The following is a 27343-nucleotide window of genomic DNA, read 5'->3' as shown; positions in this document are numbered from 1 at the left end:
TCATACCTGCCAGGTTCAAAGAATGTGAAGGCGGATGCTCTTTCTAGGAGTTTTGTGCCTGACACCCCTGGAAATTCTGAGCCTACTGGTATCCTTAGGGATGGGGTGATTTTGTCGGCAGTCTCCCCAGACTTGCGACGTGCTTTGCAGGAGTTTCAGGCGGATAAACCTGATCGTTGTCCGCCGGAAAGACTGTTTGTCCCGGATAATTGGACCAGTAGAGTCATCTCCGAGGTTCATTCTTCTGTGTTGGCGGGTCATCCTGGAATATTTGGTACTAGAGACTTGGTGGCCAGGTCTTTTTGGTGGCCTTCCTTGTCGAGGGATGTGCGTTCTTTCGTGCAGTCTTGTGGAGTTTGTGCTCGGGCTAAGCCTTGCTGTTCTCGGGCCAGTGGATTGTTGTTGCCTTTGTCTATCCCGAAGAGGCCTTGGACGCACATTTCCATGGACTTTATTTCGGATCTCCCTGTCTCTCAAAAAATGTCCGTCATATGGGTTGTGTGTGACCGCTTTTCTAAAATGGTTCATCTGGTACCCTTGCCTAAGTTACCTTCCTCCTCTGAGTTGGTCCCTCTGTTTTTTCAAAACGTGGTCCGTTTGCATGGCATTCCGGAGAACATCGTTTCTGACAGGGGATCTCAGTTTGTGTCCAGATTTTGGCGGACGTTCTGTGCTAAGATGGGTATTGATTTGTCCTTTTCGTCTGCGTTCCATCCCCAGACGAATGGCCAGACGGAACGAACTAATCAGACTTTGGAAACTTATTTAAGGTGTTTTGTTTCTGCTGATCAGGATGACTGGGTTTCCTTTTTGCCGCTTGCCGAGTTTGCCCTTAATAATCGGGCTAGTTCTGCTACCTTGGTTTCTCCTTTCTTTTGTAATTCGGGGTTTCATCCTCGTTTTTCCTCTGGTCAGGTGGAGCCTTCTGATTGTCCGGGAGTGGACATGGTGGTGGATAGGTTGCATCAGATCTGGAGTCATGTGGTGGACAATTTGAAGTTGTCTCAGGAGAAGGCTCAGCAGTTTGCTAATCGCCATCGCCACGTGGGTCCTCGACTTTTTGTTGGGGACTTGGTTTGGTTGTCTTCTCGTTTTGTTCCTATGAAGGTCTCTTCTCCTAAGTTTAAGCCTCGGTTCATCGGTCCCTATAAGATTTTGGAAATTCTTAACCCTGTGTCGTTTTGTTTGGATCTCCCGGCATCGTTTGCTATTCATAATGTGTTCCATCGGTCGTTGTTGCGGAGGTATGAGGTACCTGTCGTTCCTTCTCCTGAGCCTCCTGCTCCGGTGCTGGTGGAGGGTGAGTTGGAGTATGTTGTGGAGAAGATCTTGGATTCTCGTGTTTCCAGACGGAAACTCCAATATTTGGTTAAGTGGAAGGGCTATGGCCAGGAGGATAATTCTTGGGTGAATGCCTCTGATGTTCATGCTACCGCTTTGGTCCGTGCTTTTCATAGGGCTCATCCTGGTCGCCCTGGTGGTTCTCGTGAGGGTTCGGTGACCCCTCCTCAAGGGGGGGGTACTGTTGTGAGTTCTGTTTTTGGGCTCCCTCTGGTGGTTACTGAGGGTACTGGTTGACTTGTGTTTTCTGCAGCCTCTGGTGTTCACCTGTTTCATCATGTTTTGGGTGTTTCCTATTTAGCCTGGCTTCTTTGTCATTTCCTCGCCGGCTATCAATGTTATCAGAGTGTCTGTTTGCCTCTGCTCCCTGCATTTGTATTCTTCAGGACAAGCTAAGTTTTGTTTTTCCTGTTTTCCGTTTTGTTTACTTTTTGTCTTTGTCCAGCTTCAGGATGGTTTTTTGTAGGGTTTTTCGCTGACCGTGCAGTTTACTTTCGTATCCTCTGCTATCTAGCTTTAGCGGGCCTCACTTTTGCTGATTCTGTTTTCATCACTACGTATGTGCTTTCCCCTTATTTCACCGTTATTACATGTGGGGGGCTGCTATTTCTGTGGGGTGTTTCTCTGGAGGCAAGTGAGGTCTGTGTTTCTTCTTATAGGGGAAGCTAGTTCTCCGGCTGGAGCGAGACGTCTAGAATCATCGTAGGCACGTTCCCCGGCTACTGCTAGTGTTGTGTTAAGTTCAGGATCGCGGTCAGCTCAGGTTCCATCATCCTAGAGCTGGTTAGGTTTTTGAGCTTGTCCTTTGTGATTCCCTGCCATTGGAATCATGACAATTATTTATGTGCTGTATTGTGTATAAATATATGATTCTCCAGAATTTCTTTTAGTCTGTGCCCGATGAAGAGACCTAAGTAGGCTAGAAAGCTTGCAATTTATCATCTTTTCAGTTAGCCATTAAAAGGTATCAATCACTGAGGACTCTCAATTCTAAATATTTTTCTATCAATCCTTCCATCATTTATATGAGATAGATAATAGATAATTGCTGGTATATAGATATAATAGACATGGCAGATACACGATATGAGATTAAATAAATTTGATCTTTTCCCCCTACAAGGTTGCTCTTGCTCTTGCCCTCGATCTTGCTCTCACTATTTCTATTTGCAGTTTGATACTAAGTTCTTTCTGCTGAACAGTTTGTTCTGGAAACCTGACATCTGCCCTGTCCACCTCGAGCCACATGCTGGAATTGAGAAATAATGATGAGAGTAGTAGATAAAAACCAGCAGAGACACAAGGAATACATTGGAAAATGATTTAAAAGCCGAGCTGAAAGCTGCCGCCGAGAACCCGGATATTCAGCTTTTTACCTGCTGACACATTTCTGTGGTTTATTATTTGTGTTATGTCCTTAGGACATGGAACGGGATATTTAAAGGGAAACTGCGCACAAATCTAATGGTTCCTGTTGGAACTTTCACACGGATTGTCCAGATTCACCAATAACGATGTTCCACCACAGAACGTTCTAGCTGTCGTCCATGTCACAGGAAGTGATGGCGTCCCATTGGTTGGTTACTTGACTTCTGTGGCCTGTGATTGGCATATGCACCTCCTCCCTTTACTGACCACCTGACTTGTCCAGCCAGTCAGAGGCCTCAGCTGTCAGGTGACCAAAGAAAAGGAAATCATCACTTCCTGTCCCCTGAAAGACCCGCAAAATGGCCTCTGCTGTATTGTAGGGGGTTAGAACCGGTGAGTGCTTCTATTTTTTTTCTTGTTTTATAACATTTCCTGCCTTTTGAAAATTTTGTTTGGAAGTCGGACAACTCCTTTAAGGAAATAAATGTCTCAGTGTAATATTTGTTCTTTTTCATGCTGCTTCTACATTGTGCATTTTGATTTTGAGTATGCGCCCATTCCTTTTGTCCTTTCACATTCTACTATTGTCCTATAAGTGCTGACTGTGGGATATTCTCCATGGACAAGAGCAATAGTAGTGTCCTGTGGTTACTTGAAATATTTGCAGGAGGAATAACAGAGGCACAATGCAGTGCTTAGAAAAGCTGCCCCAGAATTTTTATAATGATGACTGCTTTCTTGTAGGTGCAGATTCACTTGTGGACCATGTCTGGTATTTACGTGATTGGGTCTAAGTTGTAATACTAGTTATGGCCTATCCACAAGGGTGGCGCTATTTCTGGAGAAAAAAAAACATCTAAAAATAGAGAAAAATTGTACAATCATTTTTCAGAACTTTTCATTATGTTATAGAGTTTCTTACCTCGCTCCAGTCGCCCACTATCCAGAATATGGTGTCCGTCCTATTCCCTGAGGGCTCGGTAGTGTTGTCGCTTGCTGTGTCGTTCAGTATACTGCTGTTCTGGGTCTTCTCTATGTCTGGAGATACCTTCCGGGAGATATTATGGCCAGGCACTGGCAGTTCATCATGGTTGGCTATGTCGACCTCTTCTGGATCCTGCTCATCCCAGTCCTCATACGTAGTATTGTCAGGTGGACTCCCAGTAGTTGGCGGCAGGTTGAGCGGTCCTGAGCTTTCCGTCGTGATCATCACCGGAGATGATGATTGAGGGTGGATTGTGTGATTCTCCGGGTGAACCTTCACTCTACCCTTGTGTCTCTTACTCCTGGACTCGATGATGTTGTTACTTTCAGCATCGTAGTAGATGTCCGGCTCCTCGGTTGGGACGTCACTTGACTCAAAGTCTTTTTGGGTGTCTGGTTCTTGAGTCAGATAGTCGTACCTCGGGGTTACGTCCGGCATTCGAGTAAAGTTGGGTGGAAAGCTGGTGGCATTGAAGAACAAGTCAAGGTCACCTTGTGTCACGTTTTCATTGTTTGTTATGAGGGTCTCATTAACTTCTTTGGGATTGGGGGAAACTTCAGTTGAATTTGTGACAACTTTTTTCTTGTTACTGGATACGAGGACGAAATTGTATTTGTAGACCACGTTGAAGTGGGTGGAGTTGGGGATGTCATAGATTTGGAAGTCTTCTTCTATTGAGTTGGCGGGAGGGAGCGGTGAGGCTGTTGTAGATGGCAGTGTGGTCTCTGCACTTTGCTTCGGAGCTTTCGTGGCTGATGAAAATCTGGGATTCTTTTTGATCAGGAAGAAACGTCTCTTGGGTCCGTGTGTAGTCTTGGGGTAGATTTTGAGGGTTGTTTTGAGGTTCTTGTATTTGGGAGGAAGTTGGTCTGTTTTTTTCTGGAATGGGCACTGCTGAAGTCCACAGAGAGCTTTGGAGTAGGGTTTTTTAGAAGGGTCACATGATTCGTTGTTGTATTTTGGACATGTCACGTTACGGGTTCGGATGCCACCTCCACATGAGACCGAACACTGAAATGTGAGGAGAAACAAGTATCTTTATACGTGCTGGGATCAGAACAGATGTAAAACTATAGGACTGCAAAAGTCGTGGGAACTCAGAGTAAAAATTAGCCACGATATGCAAATTTTTCCTTTCTCTACTCATAGCTATGCCTCTGATGGATTGCACTCCCAGTGGTCTGGCATGGTACTGCAGTTAAGTCATGCAGAAGGGGATATGAAAACAAACATTACTTACTCCAAACCATCTAAAATAAAAGTGAAGCAACCTCAATTAACGATATCTCACTCTTTAATGTACACAGCTCCTGTGCAGGCCTATGTGTCTCCATGGAGACAGACTAAAAGCAAACTCCGTGTAGTCTGGCCTCACAGGTACGTTTTCCTCTTGCCCATCAGACACGTCTTCCACCAGGATCAGACTTCACAGCGTGGGTGTGCATGTAGTCTGTAACCATGAAGACACATAGTTCAGCATAGGGGCTGTATACACAAAATGTAAGGATATTTGTATTCAAGACTATTTAATATTTTTTGGGGTCCTTTTATTCTTCTGATTGGTGGGGGTCCAATATTCATGGTCCATATAAAGGATAAAGGAAGACCATGAGCAAAATGTATATACTGTGTGTAATGCAGAGGCCGAGGGAGCGAAGCACGGTCTAGGGACAAATGGGGAACCCGACGTCTGGACCAGCCCTACTTATAGCGTAGAGGACGAGGTTTGCGCAGAGTGATCCTTTAGACACCCATCATAGACCAGCATCCCTGTTTACCTCGGTCCAGTTGCTCACGGACCAGTCGGAGGGACATGATATGTCTCGGTTGCAGGACATATAGCTTTTCGGTTTGGTGAGATGGTGGCAATCCTGAGAAGACAAGGCTTGTTCATCCGTCCCCACCGTTCTGATGCACAGGACCGTCCTCTTCTTCTCGCCAGTCGGGCCGCAGCTCGCCGAGCATTCCTGCCAATCCCCGGTCCACCACCTGAAAGCAGAGACGCATCGTGGTATCACCAGAATGGAGGAAACGGCTCGTTATAAAAATTAAGAAAAAAAATCCTTAGTTGCTATTTGTTTGCCCCTGGACTATAAGACACAATACCTGATAAAAGCCAATCAGTAAGATTCCTCTTTTATTCCTGACCCCAAAAATTCAGTAATACCCCTCGAAATATGGAGAGATTCCCAAAAATCCATCCTCTTATTTGCTATTTTTTACCTTGATAAATGGTAGATACCCCTCCCTAACTGGCATTATATCTACATACCCAGGCTGGGGGCAGAGGGGGCTGCCAGATTCTGCGGCAAGACAAGTATCCCCCCAAGCATGTTAAGAAAATACGAATATACCGTCATTATAATTTGTTCTTTCATCTTTTTCTTCTGCTTTTTGCTGAAATCTGACATAAAATGTCCAAAACCAAAGTTATACAGCCCTAACCCTAGAAATAACCACAGCTTAAAAGCAAAAATTGTCTTATAGTGGGTATTTAAAAATTATATTTGGAACAGTTTTCGCAGAAGGTCACTGTCTCGTCTCTTGTAAAATTGCAAGTTAAAAAAGTGGAAGAAAACCTCTGTCCTTTCATTTGTTGCCTGTGCAGAGCGCAGTAGTCAAAATAAGTTAATATCAACTGCATAGGCTGACCGAGATGACAAAGCTGACTTTATTTATTCTGAGATCTTTGGTAATGTTGGTTGCTGCCTATGCGGAGCGCAGGAGCTAATGACAAACTCATCATGACTGGTGCCCTCTGCTTAGTGGGTGAAGGCACCATCACAAAGAACAAAGAAGACAACCGCAAAACTTGTGCCATTCGATCAGGCGATTCTTGAACGTGCCGTTTATTGGTCATCTTGGACCATATGAAACTGGGGTCAATGGGTGGAGGGGGGGAGGGAGGGGGCGCACGAAATGCTGAGACCATAGAGGTAGTGCAAAAAAACAAGGATTAGCAAAAGTCAATAGGGCTGCGCTATCCCTTTAAGAGCTGCTACACATGGCGACCAGGGTGACATTTCCCGGTAGGAGGCCGCTGTTTGTACAGGTGACACCTGCGCTGACGGGAGCAGCCGCGTCCTCTGCGTGTCACTGTGTGCAGCTCGCGGCTGCGGAGAGGATCCCGTCAGATAATCACTGTAATCAATCGTGTCACATTTCCCCTCTGCAGCGATGAGAATTGTCAGGAGGAAATAGATGGAGCAGCGCCAGGTTGTTTCATCATTAGGCCAATGGGAAATCCAACACAATCCGCCAGGTGTACGGAGGAAACCTTATCAGAGCGGCCCCGGCTCCATCCCCACATATTACTGTGTGAGAGGCTCCTCTGTGTCTTCATATATCTCACAATACAAACTGTACACAGTATGGCACACTTCTCTTAGACCTGATGAGACTGGTGTACTTACTGTGAAAATTTATTTTAGAATGTCTGCATAATTTTTTTAGGAAGTTTAACATCAACCTCCTCACCTAGCCCAATGAACAGTTCCTCGGTGTCCCTCCTCCCTGCTGCTGAATCTCTGCCTACCTATCCTGATTGACAGCCCCTCAATGTTCCTCCTCCAAGTGTTACTCAAGCTCTGCCCATCCAGCCTGACTGACAGCTCCTCAGTGTCCTCCCTCCTGCTGAATCTTCACCCATACAGCCTAACTGACAGCTTTTCAAAGTCCCTCCTCGTGGCTTCTTTATGTCCAACAACCTAGTCTCATCGACAGCTCCTCAGTGTTCCTCCTCCCTGCTGCTGAATCCCCACCCATACTGGAATACTGCAATCTTACTTATTTCACAATTGGGTGACAATACATAGGTGCCCCACGATCATGTTCTGGGTGACAATACATAGGTGCCCTGCGATCATGTAATTTGAGAGTAGCATGATGTAGAGGAAGAGACTCTGATTCCAGCTGTGTATCAAATACTATTACGTGTTGTCATTTTAATAAAATCAGCATTATATCAGCAGTAGATTATCTCTACAGGATTAAGTACCCCAAGCCTTCTGGTCCAGCCATGCCAACATCACTGATTGGCAGCTTTTTACCTATTTATAGTGTACATAAAAAGCAGCCAATCAGTGGTGTGGGTGGGGTTATACAGGGCTCAGCATTCCGAGCTCTGCTAGATCTGCAGCAGAGACACTGTGATTCTATCACAACTGCAGCAAGTGAGACATCGCAGGAATCAGGGTCTGTAACCCTACATCATGCTACTCTTATAGCAAAAACTTGATGGATTTCCTGTAATGCATTTGGGAAAGGAGACAGGGAGATGGACAGGATATTGGGATATTTATATATATATATTTTTTTATTATTTTGTGCATTTCCGTTTTCAAAGCTTTTTTGACGTCCTCACAATCTTCTTTCTGTAAATACCATTTAGGGAAGACGCAAAATTACAGAATAAATCAGAAGAGTAGCTGAACCGCAGTATTCAGCTCCACGGCCATGATCAGCGTCATCCACGGCCCACAATCGCCCCGGATCCCTTCATCATCTTATGTAATAGACATCTCTGCACTCTCAGACACAAAAACACGTTAAGAGGAAATCAAACAGGATTGCGTCTGGCGTCTCTGCAGATAGCACACAATTTGTAGGAGTTCTGCTCCAATCTGCACAAACTACAGTAATACCGACAAACGCGGTTATCTGGAATGAAACCCTTCACATCGCAGCGCTTTTAAAGCCAACATTTTTTATTTTTCCACCCAATGATAGGAGTTTATCTTTTAAGTTGTACTTTTTTATGGAACCATTTTGGGAATATATACAGTATATATCTCGTATTGAATAACATTATGGTGGAGTGCAAAAAACAGCAATTCGTATTGTTTTTTTACCTATTTTTTCACAGTATTGTTATGTGATATAAATAATACATTCATCTAATTCTAAGAGTTGCTACAATCCAGTTTATATACTGTATTTTCTTAGCTTTTACTTTTTTTGCACTTGTTTTAGGCTCACCATGGGACTTGACCTTGCAATCCTTTGCGTAGATAATATGCTGGAGTATTGCGTTATCACAGTGTTTAATGCCAGTTATTATCCGGCAAATGGAAGACCAATGTTAGTCCTCCAGCTGCTATGACAACTCATCGGCATCCCATAATCACCTTGCGGTGGTGTAGATTGGCTTATAGAAGGAGCATCCTCGCTCTGTGAATCTACTTTGGCCAATGGCACAGCTGTCACCCACTGTGGAACTACCCACTCGCCAAACAGATAGGAGTCCTGTGCCATCTACCTTGTCAAAAGCATTGATACCCAGTGGTTGGCTGCAGCGGTCACGAGGCACGGTAGTCATGATGTCACCACTGCCAACTGTTAATAACCATCAGGAACAGTGGTGGAGAACTTGTGCTGGAGTGATGAGTAAACTACTGTTATTTTTAACCTTCAGAAGCCCTTGAGTTAATGGAGAGGTGAGCAAAACTCTTATGAAAACAATAGATTTGCTTGAACCATCCAGTAGATTGGATGGGGTCCGAGCCACCCATACCCTTAATAGTTGGGTGAGTGTCATGCACAGTGTCGGAAGACTAAGAGCAACACCAAGAGATGAGGGGAAGAGAGCCCAACACTAAGGAAGGGGGGAGTGGAGACCCCTAGGCAGATCTAAAGTCACCCTGTCTGACCTAAACGTCCATATATAGGTTCTGCACCTATCGCTGAGCAGAAACCTAACCTAATCCCTGCCTGACCCTGGCAATAAGCTCTGTTTAGGGAAAGGCAGAATATGAGCACTAATCAATCCCCACTACAACTAAAGACAGCTGGGGCAGACAAACGAGGGGATCACTTACCTTGAGTAGACTGAGAGAGGTAACACAGATGTCCTCCAACAGCACCAAAGAGGACAATAGCCGACTGCTATAGTTCCAAGCCTCAACAGGGGGAAATAGAAATATCACCGGTGATCCCCAGAAGCAACCAGGAAGTTTATAAACACCCAAGTCCAGGTGTGTCAATTAGAGTCAGTGGGAGGTTGCCACTGGGTTCAAGAGTCAGAAAGACTAGGAAGGCGTCTGCAAAGCCAACCGCAGAGATCTTCTGCAGAAAGATGCTGTGTCTGCAGCCTCTGTCACACCCGTAACAGTGAGCCTCAGCGCCCGAAAAAAAGGAGATCTGACTGGGCATAAAACCAGAGAACCTAGAAGGAGGTGGCATGAGGAGTCAGGTGCGGATCCAGGACACCAGGGAATAAAGATAGCAAATTGGTAGCCGGTTGACCGTCATTTTGATGGATTCATGTAACTCAAATTCCTAAAATTTCAGATTCATCAAAATTCAAAAATTTGAGGAAACTCATAATGACTTTGATAATTTACGGATCATTTTCCAAAAGTCTAGAACTGTCGAGAAAGCTCTGTCCGCTCCACAAAGAATCCACAAAACAGAACAGAAGTAGATGACGGATAATTTGATTTCGACTGACACTAAACAGGTTTAGTACAAAATCCTCCAATAATGGGTCTGTCGCTTTAATTTGGGCTTAGATATCCAGTCTGATTATTTCTAATTGATGCGCAAACGATAAGCAGACTCCGGCCAAAAACCAGATAATCGGCTCATGCATTTCATGTCATGTCCTTTAAATCACAGACATTGCTTACAATGTCCGTTCATAGGAGTGCGGGTTATTATCAGATAATGGGACCAGCATTACCCCGGCCACAATGATCTGGACGGCTGGTGCCATAAATCAGCATTAAAGGATGAGAAATCTCATATTAAAGGGAAATGCCATCTGCAAATTCAGCAATAAGAGAAGACTAAATGGGAGGAAAATGCACGAATATTAAATCTGCAAAATATGGTAAGTAAATTTCCATGCGACTCCGCGCTGACCTCTTGTGCCACATGTAACTGGATGTGGGGAATCATGTCATGGTCACCGCTGTTCGCTCTCTGTCTTCTCTTATGTTTTACATTAATTTTTTTACAAACAAGCATTTTTGATCTCTCCTTGGAATAGCTAATAAATCTCTGATTGCCCCATAACCACAACAATGATGGACTCGAGCTCTCCATTACAAAGGAGGTTCTTGCAAAGCAAAATTGTGCCCGTTTTGGAAAAAATGTGTCCTAATTACAACATGCGACTAGGTTTGCAACATTTTGTTAACGCAATTAGTGAAAATTGTAGCCAAAAATTATTGCAAAATGTTACTCACCTATACTGATTCCAGCACCAGTTTGAACATCTTCTCACTTTGGCGGCTCTCTCACTTTTATCATGACACGCGCCTCTGTTGTCATGTCTCTTGGCCTTTTAAGGCCTGTTCAGGCAGCTGCATGACACCTGAGTATTCAGGTACTGCAGCTTTCATGCTGGCTACCTTGCTTGGTCTGCCATAAGACAAATCTAACTTAGCATCACTGGTCTATGCCTCAGGGCTCCAAAAGTGTGTCTCCAAATACATCTCTGCCATCTTGCATCTTCCATTTGGCTTCATGTCTGCCAATCCAGCTCTGTTGTGCCTGAGTGCTGTCAACACACTTGGCTATGCTACAGCAAGATGCTTGTGTGCCAATCCAGCACTGCTTTTTCTGGGTGTGACAATGCTCTTGCCTATGCTACAATGAGGTGGTTGTACACTACACCAAAGTGCTTCCCTTTGCTGCTCCTGACATATACCCAGCTCACAGTTCCCCGTGCTTTGCACCAATGCCTGAGCTGTCCATGTGTACCTAAATCCTAGTGAATCCACCTCACCAAGTGAGTCATGATACAAATTCCCAAGTATTTTTTAGAAACATCAGTGTTTTTGTACAACTACGCTCTGGTCTAGGATAATACCGTAAGCAGGGAACTTTAGGCAGGGGCTAAATAATGAATTTGATATGGACACTGATCCTGTGGCCAAATACAGCTTTGTGCCATTGCAGCTACATCGCAACAGGTAAATAAGATTATATTACACCCCTTAGGGCAGGGGTTCACAACATTTTTTGATCCAAGGGCCACATTGTCATACTGAACCAATCCGAAGGACTGCTAAAAAAATGTAAATGGGTACTTACATGGATACATCACCAGAACCACCATCAGTACATTAATACATCATCAGAACCAAGTTTTAAGTATTTGTGAAGGTTTTGCAGAACTTCTGCTCAGTTTCTGCTCCAAAAAAAAAAACCCCAGTGTGAACACTCCCAAAATTATATTGAAATTTTGGAGCAAAAACTAATCAGAAACTTAACTAAATCCTCCTCATAATCTCAAAACTAGGTTTTGAGGATGTTTCAGTTTTAACATGAAGCATGTTAAATTGCTGCACAAAAAGAACGACTGTCAGTACATGAATACATCACTAGGACCACCGTCAATACATGAATACATCACTAGGACCACCGTCAGTACATGAATACATCACTAGGACTACCGTCAGTACATGAATACATCACTAGGACCACCGTCAGTACATGAATACATCACTAGGACTACCGTCAGTACATGAATACATCACTAGGACCACCATCAGTACATGAATACTTCACTAGGACCACCGTCAGTACATGAATATATCACTAGGACTACTGTCATTGGTCAAATGGCGGCAGTATGTAAATAAATGTATATAAATGTATATAAATACTACATTAGAGTACGGTGAAATAGGAACCCCTTTAATGATTTATCACAACATTTGCAATGGTGGGCCCCTTTAAAAGTGAAACATTATTATCTCTTATGTAACAAGATGGAAATGTTTCCAGTTCTTCTATTTTCTCTGCACAGAGAGACATCAGAGCAAGTGAGGAATCAAAGTCAACCTTGGATGTGTGCGGAAATGTCAGGCTATGATCAGAGACAGACAGTTTGTGTTTTTTTTCCTGGTAATCCACCCTACAATCATGAAATGTAGGCACAAGTGTTTGTGGAGATAGCGGCAGCTCGGCAGCTGTGTGAGTCTTTTATGTCAGGATGAAGGTTATATAAATCAACGCTAAGTATTGATCGATCTCTTAAAGGGAACCTGCCAGCAGGATTTAGAGCTGTATTCTTGTATGCAGAACCCCATGTTATACAGAAGTGCCATAAAGCAAGAAGCCCTCGTCTACAGGGAGAAAACCATCTCGCTAGTGCCTCCTATTGAATGTAGCAACTAGTGATGAGCGAGCACTAAAATGCCGGATGCTCGTTACTAGAATCAAGCAAATATTAAAGCTTGGGTGCTCGTTTCAAGTAACGAGCATAATAGAAGTCATTAGGAAATCCGGGCATTTTTCCGGGAGATTCTCCCAATAGGGGCCGGAAGATCACTGAAATGGATGGACACAACGCTCGAATTGCATGGGAACAGCATGGCTAAGAACCCTGGGTGCAACTCTGACCCTCAAGTCGCTGCTGGGAACAACGTTGTCAGAGTATTACGCCAATTTTACGGACTGACAATAAAACAAATAAGAACCAAAGATAAAATGAATTTTAAAGGAAAAAATGTCAGGAAATTATTCCTGTGTAATGACTTGTATATAAGGCAATATAAAAAAAAGAAGAAAAAAGCCATCTCTCACTGTATATCCTTATTTTTTTTTTTTAGCAATAAATAAATAATTTAAAAAAAACAAAAACATAAGGGCTCCTTCCTATTTTTAATAACCAGCTAAGGCAAAGCAGACAGCTATTAGCTGATATTATCAGGCTGGGAAAGGCCATGGTTATTGCCCCTTCCCAGCCTAAAAATACCCCAGAACTGGCACATCACATTATATGCGCCAATTCTGGCACGCTGTCTCAGCTCTTCCCGATTGTCCTAGTGTGGTGGCAATCGGAGTAATGAGATTTGGAGTTGATGACAACTGTGATTTGTATAAAAACTTTTAAGGTTACCCAGCAGTCTGATTCCGCCTGGTCACGTGGACTGGAGCTGCTAGAACCGCTGGAGGCTGTGAACTCTGCGCAGCCGCTGGGAACTCCAGTAACCTTAACGGCTCCCAACTGTGTGCACATGGTGCATGTTTTTTTTTTCCTACGTTTTTGTACAGCAATGAATGTTGTTTAAAGCTAGTTGGAAAAAAGGCTTAGCTAAAGAGATAGATAGAGGGATTGATAGAGAAATATCGGGAAGCTTTCTAGGAACAAATTTAAAAAATGGCATGGTATCCCCTATTTAGGATATGGGTTGAACTAGATGGACTTAAAGTCTTCCTTCAACCTTAAAAACTATGTTAGTGTGTAATAACCAGCTAAGGGAAAGCAGATAGCTTTGAGCTTATATTATCAGGCTGTGGAGGCCCCTTGTTTATTGGGCCCTCTCATGTCAAACCAACACACACTACCGGATCTCGTAGTGCTCCACGATAGCGAGCAGTGTATGTGACCGGTGGTGACTTCAGTAAGGCTACCAAACGGCACACTGAGGGCAGTGTGGGAATTGATGGCTGTGACCGACGGTAACGTTCCTGACTTTCCCTGATCGGGTCCACGGGTCTTAGATAAACCCAATAACGCTATGCGGCTGGCTAATCACAGTATTGCTAGTTGCCAACATGGCTACTGCATTACTGTGTATGGAAGGCAATCCCTGCATGTTGATTTACTGTCTAAGAGCCACGAAAAATGCGGGACAGGGACTTGAGCATTGCGCTCGAGCACCCCCCGATACTTGGCTGAGTAACGAGTGTGCTCAAGCACCCTAATACTTGATCAAATAACGAGCTTGCCCGAGCATGGTCGTTCATCACTAGTAGCAACCCTATATGTCAATATTTGACCTTTAACAAGCCTTGCTATAGGGATAGTAGCCAAGGTAGCCACTCAGCTACAGACAGCTGTTTTGAGGCTATTGCCCGTCATCAGTGCAAAGCAAGGTTTGGCTGGTTGTAAGCAGCTTTGGAAGATACTTCCCCCTAAGGGGTTATTACCATGTTCATAAATCAATATTTTTGGATTGCGCTTGTTTACTTCTGCAATTTACTGCTTATTAAAGTTTGCAGCTGTTCTTGAGATATTAATTATTTTCTTCTGTTTACAGCTAGTTGTAAATTGCAAAATTGCTTGTGTTTACAAGAGTTTCCAACAATATTCATCTATGAAGAAGGGAATATCTCTTAAAAAAAGAACAGCTGTGTATTGTGCATTATCGGAAAGACTTTGAGGTATATAATGCAATATTTCATTTAGGTTTTTACTTCCTTTATGTGGATACTGGCTAGCCCTTAACAAAAATAATATTTTGAATATTTCAGTTTGGAAATGTTTTAATTTTTACACTAACCACTGACACTTCTTATTTACTTGCAGCTTATGCTTCAGCTTTACTGTGTGAACTTGGACTGGCCAGCAGAGTCATCTCATGATAGGAAGAAAGCATAATCATTAGGGTTAGCAAAGACATTGCATTGTCATAAGAGGGTGGGGGAGATGAACACAGCACTATTGTACTATAGTACACAGTGAGATGGCCCCTATATACCCTACACAATAGGCTGGTCCCCACACACAGAATGCTACATCCCACACAATATAATGGACCCCACATCCCCCAAACACACTATGATGGACCTCACAGCCCTCCACACACAGTACGTCGGACCCCATATCCCTCCCACCCACACACAATATAATGGACCTCACATCTCCAAACACACAGTATGATAGATCCCACATACCATAGTAACATAGTAACATAGTTAGTAAGGCCGAAAAAAGACATTTGTCCATCCAGTTCAGCCTATATTCCATCATAATAAATACCCAGATCTACGTCCTTCTACAGAACCTAATAATTGTATGATACAATATTGTTCTGCTCCAGGAAAACATCCAGGCCTCTCTTGAACCCCTCGACTGAGTTCGCCATCACCACCTCCTCAGGCAAGCAATTCCAGATTCTCACTGCCCTAACAGTAAAGAATCCTCTTCTATGTTGGTGGAAAAACTTTCTCTCCTCCAGACGCAAAGAATGCCCCCTTGTGCCCGTCACCTTCCTTGGTATAAACAGATCCTCAGCGAGATATTTGTATTGTCCCCTTATATACTTATACATGGTTTTTAGATCGCCCCTCAGTCGTCTTTTTTCTAGACTAAATAATCCTAATTTCGCTAATCTATCTGGGTATTGTAGTTCTCCCATCCCCTTTATTAATTTTGTTGCCCTCCTTTGTACTCTCTCTAGTTCCATTATATCCTTCCTGAGCACCGGTGCCCAAAACTGGACACAGTACTCCATGTGCGGTCTAACTAGGGATTTGTACAGAGGCAGTATAATGCTCTCATCATGTGTATCCAGACCTCTTTTAATGCACCCCATGATCCTGTTTGCCTTGGCAGCTGCTGCCTGGCACTGGCTGCTCCAGGTAAGTTTATCATTAACTAGGATCCCCAAGTCCTTCTCCCTGTCAGATTTACCCAGTGGTTTCCCATTCAGTGTGTAATGGTGATATTGATTCCTTCTTCCCATGTGTATATGGTGGTTCCAACCCCCACACACAGTATGATGGACCTCACTCCCCAACACACAATTTAATGGACCCCACATTCCTCCTTCACACAGTATAATGGACCCCACATCCCCGCGCCACACAATATTATTGACCTCACATCTCCCACACATCCCTCAAACAGACAGTATGATGGACCCTACATCTTCCACACATAGCATGATGGACCTCTCATCCCTCACACACAGTATGATTGATCCCACTCCCCCCACACACAATATAATGGACATCACATCCCCCACACACAGTATGATGGACCCTACATCCCCCACACACAGTATGATGGACCCTACATCCCCCACACACAGTATGATGGAGCCTACATCCCCCACACACAGTATGATGGAGCCTACATCCCCCCACACAGTATGATGGACCCTACATCCCCCCACACAGTATGATGGACTCTACATCTCCCCACATAGTATGATTGATCCCACTCCCCCCACACACAATATAATGGACGCCACATCCCTCCCATACACAGTATAATGGACATCACATCCCCCCTCACAGTATGATGGACCCCAGATTTTCCACACACAGAATGATGGACTCCAAAGTACCCAAAAAGTAAGAGGTCTCAACAAGTGCTGACTGGCACAATAATAAAATCTTCCCTCTTGCCCCTGTTCTACTGATGTGCTGCTCAATCTAGTGACTCAGACACAGACTGAATGGTGGAAGAGTTCGTCTCTGCCCCCCACGTCCCAACTAACTGGCTCCACTGCGGCTGTGTAGACTGTCGCTATTAACCTTCCCCCCAACTCCATCACTTCCTGGAGACTATATTAGGGTGTTGACCAAGTTCTGCCCATTCACTCCCATTCATTGCACTTGCCTTACAGCACAACAAAGCCTGCAGGAAAAAAGTGCATTTCCAATATGGCTCCCCACATGGAAGTCATTAAAATAATGTTAATGTTCCTTTAAATGCAGCTCATATAAACCTATAAAAGAAGGTTGCAGACCAAAGAATATCTTCCTTACACCTGCTCATGCGCTGAGACGTCCGGTGGGCTCCTGCCTTCTATAGCCGCCATGTTCTAGGCGGAATCTTCTCGCCAACTCCTGTAACTCTCACCATGAAAGCTCGTAGCTTGAGTATTAATGCAGCGCTGTCTCATGCATCAGCAAATTATTTGTTTTCTAGCTACATTTTTTTTTCTTTTATATATCAAACACATTTCCCAGTGAAGGTCTAAAGCGAAAATCTGCTTAATTGGAGATATTCTGGAATATAATAAGTGAGAGTCGTTCTGGTCAATCTCCTGCTCACGGTTCAGTAAACTAATAAATTAATTTTATGGATTTTAAATATTTTCGACACGTTCACTTCATTGGTCGTGCCATGGAGAAGAAGTATGAATGCAGCACAGATGAGGCAGACGGGAGTTTGCGAGTTAACTCTTTCTGCTTCTGTACATGGACTACCATAAGGCTGTGTTCACACATTTGCAAATGTAAAATCTGCAGAGAATTACAGTAGCAATAAAATGAATGAGAATATTAATAAGGTCGGTAATTTCCATGCTAAAAAATTGACCTGTGGCGCACAATTGTTTTTCTGCATCATGTAATTTTTTCGGAGGATTATCACCGTGCGATGCGGAGGTTGAAGGCTGATAGTGTGAGAAGGAAATACAGTTTGGGGACGACAACATGATGGCCAGTAAGACGACATGGTGTGAAAAAGGGCACACAATGGATATGGAGAGGGGGCAACGTGAAATGGAGGAACAGTATGGAGAGAGGTTAGCATGGGGGGCAGTGTGGAGATATAGAGAGTATAAGGGAAAACCATGGAGAGCGGGCATCCATGGTATAGAATGACTGTGGTTCATACGGGAAGACAATGGGGTGGTTATAGATCATTAAAACAGCCAGAGTGGAAGCCAAATACCATAGGAGGCTTAATTAATTCGTAAAATGGACAGATATTGTTATGAAGAGGGCAGTTTAATAACACTATCTTATTTTTAAGGGCACCATGTTGAGATGTGCTGCAGAAGACCAAAGAGGGAATCTGGAGAGACAAGCTGTGGATGTGAAAAGTCATCATGGCGTTTGGACAAGATCTAGACGAAAAGTAAGACTCAGTCAGAGAACATGTCACCTGTAAGGTACCTGGGTATAAATGTTTACTTGATAATTACCAGTCTCGTCACTACTGTGGTTTCTGTAAAGGTACCGTTACACTAAACGATTTACCAACAATCACGACCAGCGGCTTGTGATTGGTCGCGCGGCCGCCCATGTGACCGCTCGCGCGAACAATCACAAGCCGCGACGTCACCGCGACGTCACGCAAGGTCCTGCAAGCGCTGATTCTTAGGAAGGAAGGCTGCCGGAAAGAAGCAGGGCGCGTCCGAGGGTGAGTATATACCTAATAGGAATATACTCACCCTCGGACGCGCCCTGCTTCTTTCCGGCAGCCTTCTTTCCTAAGAATCAGCGCTTGCAGGACCTTGCGTGACGTCGCGGCTTGTGATTGGTCGCGCGAGCGGTCACATGGGCGGCCGCGCGACCAATCACAAGCCGCGACGTCACCGCAAGGTCCTGGAAGCGCTGATTCGAAGGAAGGAAGGTTCCCGGTTAGTACCAGGGCGCGTCAGAGGGTAAGTATAGCGATATTTTTTATTTTAATTCTTTATTTTACACTTAAATATGGATCCCAGGGCCTGAAGGAGAGTTTCCGCTCCTTCAGACCCTGGGAACCATTGGAAACCCAATGCACTGCATTGGGTTTCGCGTTTCGGCCGACCCCGACCCCGACTTTTTTTATAGGATCGGCCGATTTCACTCGACCCGACTTTTGAAAAAGTCGGGTTTCGTGAAACCCGACCCTATCCTATAAAAGTAAAGGTCGCTCAACCCTATCAACAATACATAGTGTTGTTCACCAAACAGGATGAACTAAGATATAAATATATTGCCGGGCGGCAGTGAAAGAGCACTATACTTACTGCTGAATGTAAGGAAGGTAGAGGGGGTAGAGGGACCGGACACTCTTCCTTACATTCAGCAGTAAGGCTACGTTCACACTAGCGTTGTGCGCCGCTGCATCGGCGACGCAACGCACAATGCACGCAAAAACGCGGCAAAACGCACGCAAAAACGCTGCGTTTTGCGACACATGCGTCGTTTTTTGCCGAAAATCGGACGCAAGAAAAATGCAACTTGTTGCGTTTTCTTGGTCCGACGCTTGCGGCAAAAAAGACGCATGCGTCGCACAACGCAACAAACAAAAACGCATGCATCCCCCATGTTAAATATAGGGGCGCATGACGCGTGCGTCGCCGCTGCGTCGCCCGACGCTAACCCGACGCACACTAGCATAACGCTAGTGTGAACGTAGCCTAAGTATAGTGCTCTTTCACTGCCGCCTGGCAATATATTTATATCTTAGTTCATCCTGTTAGGTGAACAACACTAAGTATTGTGGAGGCTATTGCCGCAGCAGTGGCTACCTTATTTTATATGTAGCAGACATGGGCGAGGAACACCCTTTTCAATGTGGATTTTTTTTGTAGTCTATACTAGACACTTTAGTGGGCGATTTGATTCCTGCGCTCAGGTGAGTAGCTGCAAGTTTACTATTGTACAATTACGTGCTGAATGCTTTAAGAGTCGAGTAGTTCACGGCTCCCTCACATTTGAGATACCGGGTTTTTGTTGTATTTTTATTATGTATGTTTTCTATTGTTTAATAAAATTGATTTTATTGGGTTAAATAATGGTAGTTGTGCTTTTCTGTGTCACTACTGGTTTACAGTGATATGTGATATGGACGGAATAGACATAAAGATATCGTTAGCGGGATTGTTGCTACGTCACAAAAAGTGTAACGTTGCAACGATATCGTTAACAATATCGTTATGTGTGAAGGTACCTTAAGTTCAGCAGTCTGATAAAGACTGATAACTCCCAGCATCTCCTTACAATTGTAAAGGACATACTGGGAGCTGTAGGTTAACGAGATACAAATGTATATTGGCCTGACTTAACATTACAATTGATTGCTTACTAAGGTTGGTGATGGATGGTGCTTCTGGTGAAGTACTAATGTACTGATGGTAGTTCTTGTGTCTTATTCCTGTACTGATAGTGGTTCTGTTGATGAATTCATGTAGTGATGGTTGTTATGGTGCTGTATTCATGTACTACTGATGGCACTGGTGATGCATTTATTTAATGATAATGGTTCTGGTGTTGCATACATCGCCAGATCCATCATCAGTACATGAATATGAAACCAAAATCATCAGTACATAAGTAGAACACCAGAGCCATCAACAGTACATAAATACAGCACCAGAACAATATTCAGTAAATAAGTAGGTCACTAGAACCACCATCGTTATAGGAATATAACACAAGAACCACCATCAGTATGTGAGTACGTCACCAGAACTACCATCAGTACATGAATACAGTACCAGATCCACCATCCGTTTTGTTGTAAACTGTATTTGTCACATAACAGATTAAAACCAATCATCTGCATTTGGATCCTATTATCTGTAATGGGGTCTGTTTAGTTTACATAAGGGTATCCATAAAATGATGGACACCTTAATTGAAAACAAACGGCACACATTATGGTTAAGTCATTTTAGTTTCCATGACTGTTCTTGGGTCTGACATTTAAAATATAGGACATCAGGAATGAATATTGCTATTTGTCTTTATTTTGTAAATGGTCCACAAACTGTGAATGATTCAATATTTACTTTCGAAAATATGCTCCCTATTGAGTCTTTCCCCTAAAGTAGATAACTTTTTTTTTAAAACATTTGCAGGTATTTTTTGGTGAAAAAGATAACAATACTAGTGGAAGTGGTTGTCAGAGCTTGACACCTGACCTATTGGTGAGGGAGGGGGGATTGCAGTAGGGGTCCTCTTGCCTTTGTTTCTGACCCATTCCTTTTACTTGGGGGCCGAAGGTTCATTGGGAGGTTAAGATGGGCAGGAGAGGGGGCTTCATCTGCCTAGAGCCTTAAAATACTTTGTCCTGGCCCTGGTAATAATCAGGAATGGAGAGAGGAGATGGGAGCAAAGAGATGTTTGGTCTTTAATTGAGGTGGGTGACTGGGTAACCAAAGACAACTTTCCATAGACCCCAAGATGGCTGCTCATAGTTTCAGCTTCTTGTCTTTACATATTTACTTACTCCCATAAGTAACATGAAGCTGCCGGGATCAGCAACATTCATGATCACATGCTTCACGGCATGGTCCTTTGCAAGAGGGTGTCCTGTGGATTTATTTGGTTTAAAGCTAAACTGGGGAGTGGAAACATTTTTTGGATTGACTTATTATTGTAGGGAAGAACCTGGTAGATTTATTTTTAAATTTAGATGCAGACTGTAAATCTGAAGAGCAGTGTCGGGATGATGGAAGCAAAGTGGCACAGAACCGATTTGCTGCATGTCTAAAAGGGATAAGGTCAGTGATCGAGACGATGGTGGATAGTAGAGCAGGACGTCAGTGGTCGGCTAAGAGACTGGTCAACTACATGCAATGTTTAGGAGGAGATAAGGTAACTTTATAAATGTAGCTGCAGTCCTATGTAATGCCACAGTGCAGCAAGGGGTCTGGTGGGACATGTCACAACGTCACTGGAAATATAAGCACCTTTATGTGATTGGATTCATGGAATCAGCGCTAGGGGTGTGCGGTGGGAGGTTTTGGTGAAATATGAACCCAATGTACAAAGTGTTACGGGAGTGTCACCAAAAGTATAGGCATTTCTATATTATTGGAACCATTGTACCACCACTATGGAGACAACCCTGAAACTATAGGCACCTGTATGTGATTGGAGTCTTTGCACCAATACTAGGGAGTGGTGGGAAACAAACTCGGAGTGGAGGGGGCACCAATGGAACTAAACCTCTATGTGATCAAAATCATTGTATCATCATTAGGGGGCTCGGGTAGGACATGTGCCCTAAGTGCTGAAGGTAGAGGGGGGCACCCGTGGAACTATGGGAGCTTCTATGTGATTGGAATCATTGCAGAAGTTGGGGGTCTTGTTGGACATGTGCTCTCAGTGGTGGGGGTTGACTTGAACTCTAGGCACTAGGTGGGCTTCTGCGGCTTGTGATCAGGGACCTAAAAGTGGAGGGGGGTGCCACTGGAACTATAGTCAATAGTATGTGATTATAATCATTGTATGATGACTGGAGGCAAGGAGCATTGGAACATCACTGGAACAATAGGCACTTCTATGTAACAGAAATAATGATATCAGGGCTAAGGTGTATGGTGGGATTGGTTCCTTAGATGCTGGTGGAGTGACCGCCAGGGCCTAGGGCTACTCGGTACCGGGTCCGGTCGTCATTACTGTAAAGGGGTTGTCACGGAGGCAGCGACTCGGTCCGTGGCCCTGGGAGTCCAAATTAAAGGGACGGTCTTTAACGGGGTTATTGAAATAAGAAAATTTGTGACATCACCTGTGGTATTCAGTCAGGGATGACCGACGCTGCTTAAAGGGGTCCTCTGGGGAGTGATGGCACTGCAGCAAGGTTGGTATGGCTTCCCACAGGTGAAGCTGGGTCCCCAGGGCTCCCGATGTATTTGGCAAAGATGGTGTGGTGCCAGAAATAATCAGAGGACACAAAGTTGCAGTCTCTTTACATGGTTTACTGGCGGGTGACGGCCACAGTCCAGGGTACCAGAAACAGGTGACGGTGGAGTCCAGGCAGCCTGGAAACAAGTTGAATTCCCCTTGTCAGGTCAGATTGGGAGTCTTCCACTATGCGCTGTATAAAGGTCCCTGTTGTGAATTCTGTGGCTGAGTTCACTTCTGTGGTCACAAGTGGTATTGCAGTCTCTGGGCTTCCTCCCTCAGGTGTTTTGGTGAGTTCGTTGGCTGCCTTGCTATTTAGCTCCACCTGAGTCTGTCTTCCTTGCTCCTTGTCAATGTTCCAGTGTTGGATCTGAGCTACTGCATCTTTCCTTGGGCCTGCTGCTCTGCTAGATAAGTGCTTCTAGTTTGTTTTCTGTTTTTTCTGTCCAGCTTGCTATTAACTTTTGCTGGAAGCTCTGAGAAGCAAAGGGGTGCACCGCCGTGCTGTTAGTTCGGCACGGTGGGTCTTTTTGCCCCTTTGCGTGGTTTTCGTTTTAGGGTTTTTTGTAGACTGCATAGTTCTCTTTGCTATCCTCGCTCTGTCTAGAATATCGGGCCTCACTTTGCTGAATCTATTTCATTCCTACGTTTGTCTTTTCATCTTGCTAACAGTCATTATATGTGGGGGGCTGCCTATTCCTTTGGGGTATTTCTCTGAGGTAAGTCAGGCTTGTATTTCTATCTTCAGGCTAGTCAGCTCCTCAGGCAGTGCCGAGTTGCATAGGTAGTGATAGGCGCAATCCACTGCTGCTTATGGTTGTGTGAGGATAGATCAGGTACTGCAGTCTACAGAGATTCCACGTCTCAGAGCTCGTCCTATTGTTTTTGGTTATTGCCAGATCTCTGTATGTGCGCTGATTACTGCACGCTGTGTTGCCTGATTGCCGGCCATACCAGTACAAGGAGCCACACCAATGATTCCCAATAGAGGGAAAAAAGAAATCCTGACATCATTTTTTTTTCTTAGCTCTGTCTTCAGTTTTTTTTTTCCCCTAGACATTAGAGTGCTTCAGGACACAGCTGTGGACATGGATATTCAGGCTCTGTGCTCCTCAATGGATAATCTCGTTGTAAATGTACAAAAGATTCAAGATACTATTGATCAGAAATCGATGCTAGAACCAAGAATTCTGATTCCTGATTTGTTTTTTGGTGACAGAACTAAGTTCCTGAGCTTCAGAAATAATTGTAAGCTATTTTTGGCCTTGAAACCTCATTCTTCTGGTAATCCTATTCAACAGGTTTTGATTATTATTTCTTTTTTGCGCGGCGACCCACAGGACTGGGCGTTTTCTCTTGCACCAGGAGATTCTGCATTGAGTAATGTTGATGCATTTTTCCAGGCGCTGGGATTGCTTTACGATGAGCCTAATTCAGTGGATCAGGCTGAGAAAAATCTGCTGGCTTTATGCCAGGGTCAGGATGATGTAGAAGTATATTGTCAGAAATTTAGGAAGTGGTCAGTACTCACTCTGTGGAATGAATCTGCACTAGCGGCTTTGTTCAGAAAGGGTCTCTCTGAAGCTCTTAAGGATGTAATGGTGGGATTTCCTATGCCTGCTGGTTTGAATGAGTCTATGTCCTTGGCCATTCAGATCGGTCGTCGCTTGCGCGAGCGTAAATCTGTGCACCATCTGGCGGTATTGTCTGAGAGTAAACCTGAGCCTATGCAGTGCGACAGGACTATGACTAAAGTAGAACGGCAAGAACACAGACGTCTGAACAGGCTGTGTTTCTATTGTGGTGATTCTACTCATGCTATTTCTAATTGTCCTAAACGCACTAGGCGGTTCGATAGCTCTGCCGTTATTGGTACTGTACAGTCCAAATTCCTTTTGTCCATTACCTTAATGTGCTCTTTGTCATCGTATTCGCTCATGGCGTTTGTGGATTCAGGCGCTGCCCTGAATCTGATGGATTTGGATTATGCTAAACGTTGTGGATTTTTCTTGGAGCCTTTGCGGTGTCCTATTCCGTTGAGAGGAATTGATGCTACACCTTTGGCCAAGAATAAGCCTCAGTACTGGGCCCAGCTGACCATGTGCATGGCTCCTGCACATCAGGAAGTTATTCGCTTTCTGGTACTGCATAATTTGCATGATGTGGTCGTGTTGGGGTTGCCATGGCTACAAACCCATAATCCAGTATTGGATTGGAACTCTATGTCGGTAACCAGCTGGGGTTGTCAGGGAGTACATGGTGATGTTCCATTTTTGTCTATTTCGTCATCCATTCCTTCTGACATCCCAGAGTTCTTGTCGGACTTTCAGGATGTATTTGAAGAGTCCAAGTCTGATGCCCTACCTCCGCATAGGAATTGTGATTGTGCTATCGATTTGATTCCTGGTAGTAAATTCCCTAAGGGTCGTTTATTTAATTTGTCCGTACCTCAACACACCGCTATGCGCAGTTATGTGAAGGAGTCCCTGGAGAAGGGACATATTCGCCCATCGTCGTCACCATTGGGAGCAGGGTTCTTTTTTGTAGCCAAGAAGGATGGTTCGCTAAGACCGTGTATTGATTACCGCCTTCTTAATAAGATCACTGTTAAGTTTCAGTATCCCTTGCCATTGATTTCTGACTTGTTTGCTCGGATTAAGGGGGCTAGTTGGTTTACTAAGATTGATCTTCGTGGTGCGTATAATCTGGTGAGAATCAGGCAGGGAGATGAATGGAAAACGGCATTTAATACGCCCGAGGGTCATTTTGAGTATCTGGTGATGCCGTTCGGACTTGCCAATGCTCCATCTGTTTTTCAGTCTTTTATGCATGACATTTTCCGTGAGTATCTGGATAAATTCTTGATTGTTTACTTGGATGACATTTTGATCTTCTCTGATGATTGGGAGTCTCATGTGAAGCAAGTCAGAATGGTTTTCCAGGTACTGCGTGCTAATTCCTTGTTCGTGAAGGGATCAAAGTGTCTCTTCGGTGTGCAGAAAGTTTCATTTTTGGGGTTCATCTTTTCCCCTTCTACTATCGAGATGGATCCGGTTAAGGTTCAGGCCATCCAGGATTGGACTCAGCCGACATCTCTAAAAAGTCTGCAGAAATTCCTGGGCTTTGCTAATTTTTATCGTCGCTTCATCTGTAATTTTTCTAGCATTGCCAGACCATTGACCGATTTGACCAAGAAGGGTGCTGATTTGGTTAATTGGTCTTCTGCTGCCGTGGAAGCTTTTCAGGAGTTGAAGCGTCGTTTTTGCTGTGCCCCTGTGTTGTGTCAACCTGATGTTTCTCTTCCGTTCCAGGTCGAGGTTGATGCTTCTGAGATTGGTGCAGGGGCGGTTTTGTCACAGAGAGGTTCTGGTTGCTCAGTGTTCAAACCATGTGCTTTCTTTTCCAGGAAATTTTCTGCTGCTGAGCGTAATTATGATGTGGGCAACCGAGAGTTGCTGGCCATGAAGTGGGCATTCGAGGAGTGGCGTCATTGGCTTGAGGGTGCTAAGCATCGCGTGGTGGTATTGACTGATCATAAGAACCTTACTTATCTTGAGTCTGCCAAGCGCTTGAATCCTAGACAGGCCCGTTGGTCGTTATTTTTTGCTCGTTTTGATTTTGTGATTTCATACCTTCCGGGCTCTAAAAATGTGAAGGCGGATGCTCTGTCTAGGAGTTTTGTGCCCGACTCTCCGGGGTTATCTGAGCCGGCGAGTATCCTCAAGGAAGGAGTCATTGTGTCTGCCATCTCCCCTGATTTGCGGAGAGTGTTGCAGAAATTTCAGGCTAATAAACCTGATCGTTGTCCGGCCGAGAAACTGTTCGTCCCTGATAGGTGGACTAGTAAAGTTATCTCTGAACTTCATTGTTCGGTGCTGGCCGGTCATCCAGGAATCTTTGGTACCAGGGAGTTGGTTGCTAGATCCTTCTGGTGGCCATCTCTGTCACGGGATGTGCGTGCTTTTGTGCAGTCCTGTGGAATTTGTGCTAGGGCTAAGCCCTGCTGTTCACGTGCCAGTGGGTTGCTTTTGCCCTTGCCGGTCCCGAAGAGGCCTTGGACACATATTTCGATGGATTTCATTTCTGACCTTCCCGTTTCTCAAAAAATGTCGGTCATTTGGGTGGTCTGTGATCGCTTTTCTAAAATGGTCCATCTGGTGCCCTTGGTTAAATTGCCTTCCTCCTCTGATTTGGTGCCTTTGTTCTTCCAGCATGTGGTTCGTTTACATGGCATTCCTGAGAATATTGTTTCTGACAGAGGTTCCCAGTTTGTCTCGAGGTTCTGGCGAGCCTTTTGTGGTAGGATGGGCATTGACCTATCTTTCTCCTCGGCCTTCCATCCTCAGACTAATGGCCAGACCGAACGAACCAATCAGACCTTGGAAACATATCTGAGATGTTTTGTTTCCGCTGACCAGGATGATTGGGTGTCATTTTTGCCGTTGGCTGAGTTCGCCCTTAATAATCGGGCCAGCTCGGCTACCTTGGTCTCTCCATTTTTCTGCAATTCTGGGTTCCATCCTCGTTTCTCTTCAGGACAGGTTGAGTCTTCGGACTGTCCTGGTGTGGATTCTGTGGTGGACAGGTTGCAGCAGATCTGGACTCAGGTAGTGG

At 44.5% G+C, this 27343-nt stretch overlaps 1 protein-coding gene and 1 long non-coding RNA gene across 2 annotated transcripts in view; one reads left to right on the top strand and one right to left on the bottom strand.

Annotated features, from left to right (window-relative positions):
• Nucleotides 1-27343, bottom strand: part of ADAMTS12 (ADAM metallopeptidase with thrombospondin type 1 motif 12) — a 601127-nt gene that overhangs the window by 56347 nt on the left and 517437 nt on the right. The window contains exons 18-19 of the mRNA XM_069745983.1: nucleotides 5473-5683; nucleotides 3632-4705 (exon numbers count right to left, since the gene is read on the bottom strand). Coding sequence (XP_069602084.1) covers nucleotides 3632-4705; nucleotides 5473-5683 — 1285 coding nt within the window. The remainder of the gene's footprint in view (nucleotides 1-3631; nucleotides 4706-5472; nucleotides 5684-27343) is intronic.
• The window catches only part of LOC138660464 (uncharacterized), a 148229-nt gene that overhangs the window by 35910 nt on the left and 84976 nt on the right, over nucleotides 1-27343 (top strand). The window contains exon 2 of the long non-coding RNA XR_011317866.1: nucleotides 18141-18245. This is a non-coding gene — a long non-coding RNA (uncharacterized lncRNA). The remainder of the gene's footprint in view (nucleotides 1-18140; nucleotides 18246-27343) is intronic.

The sequence above is a fragment of the Ranitomeya imitator genome, chromosome 1 (genome assembly GCF_032444005.1).
Source record: "Ranitomeya imitator isolate aRanImi1 chromosome 1, aRanImi1.pri, whole genome shotgun sequence".
Lineage (NCBI taxonomy): Eukaryota > Metazoa > Chordata > Amphibia > Anura > Dendrobatidae > Ranitomeya > Ranitomeya imitator.
This window is presented reverse-complemented; position numbering and strand designations above follow the sequence as displayed.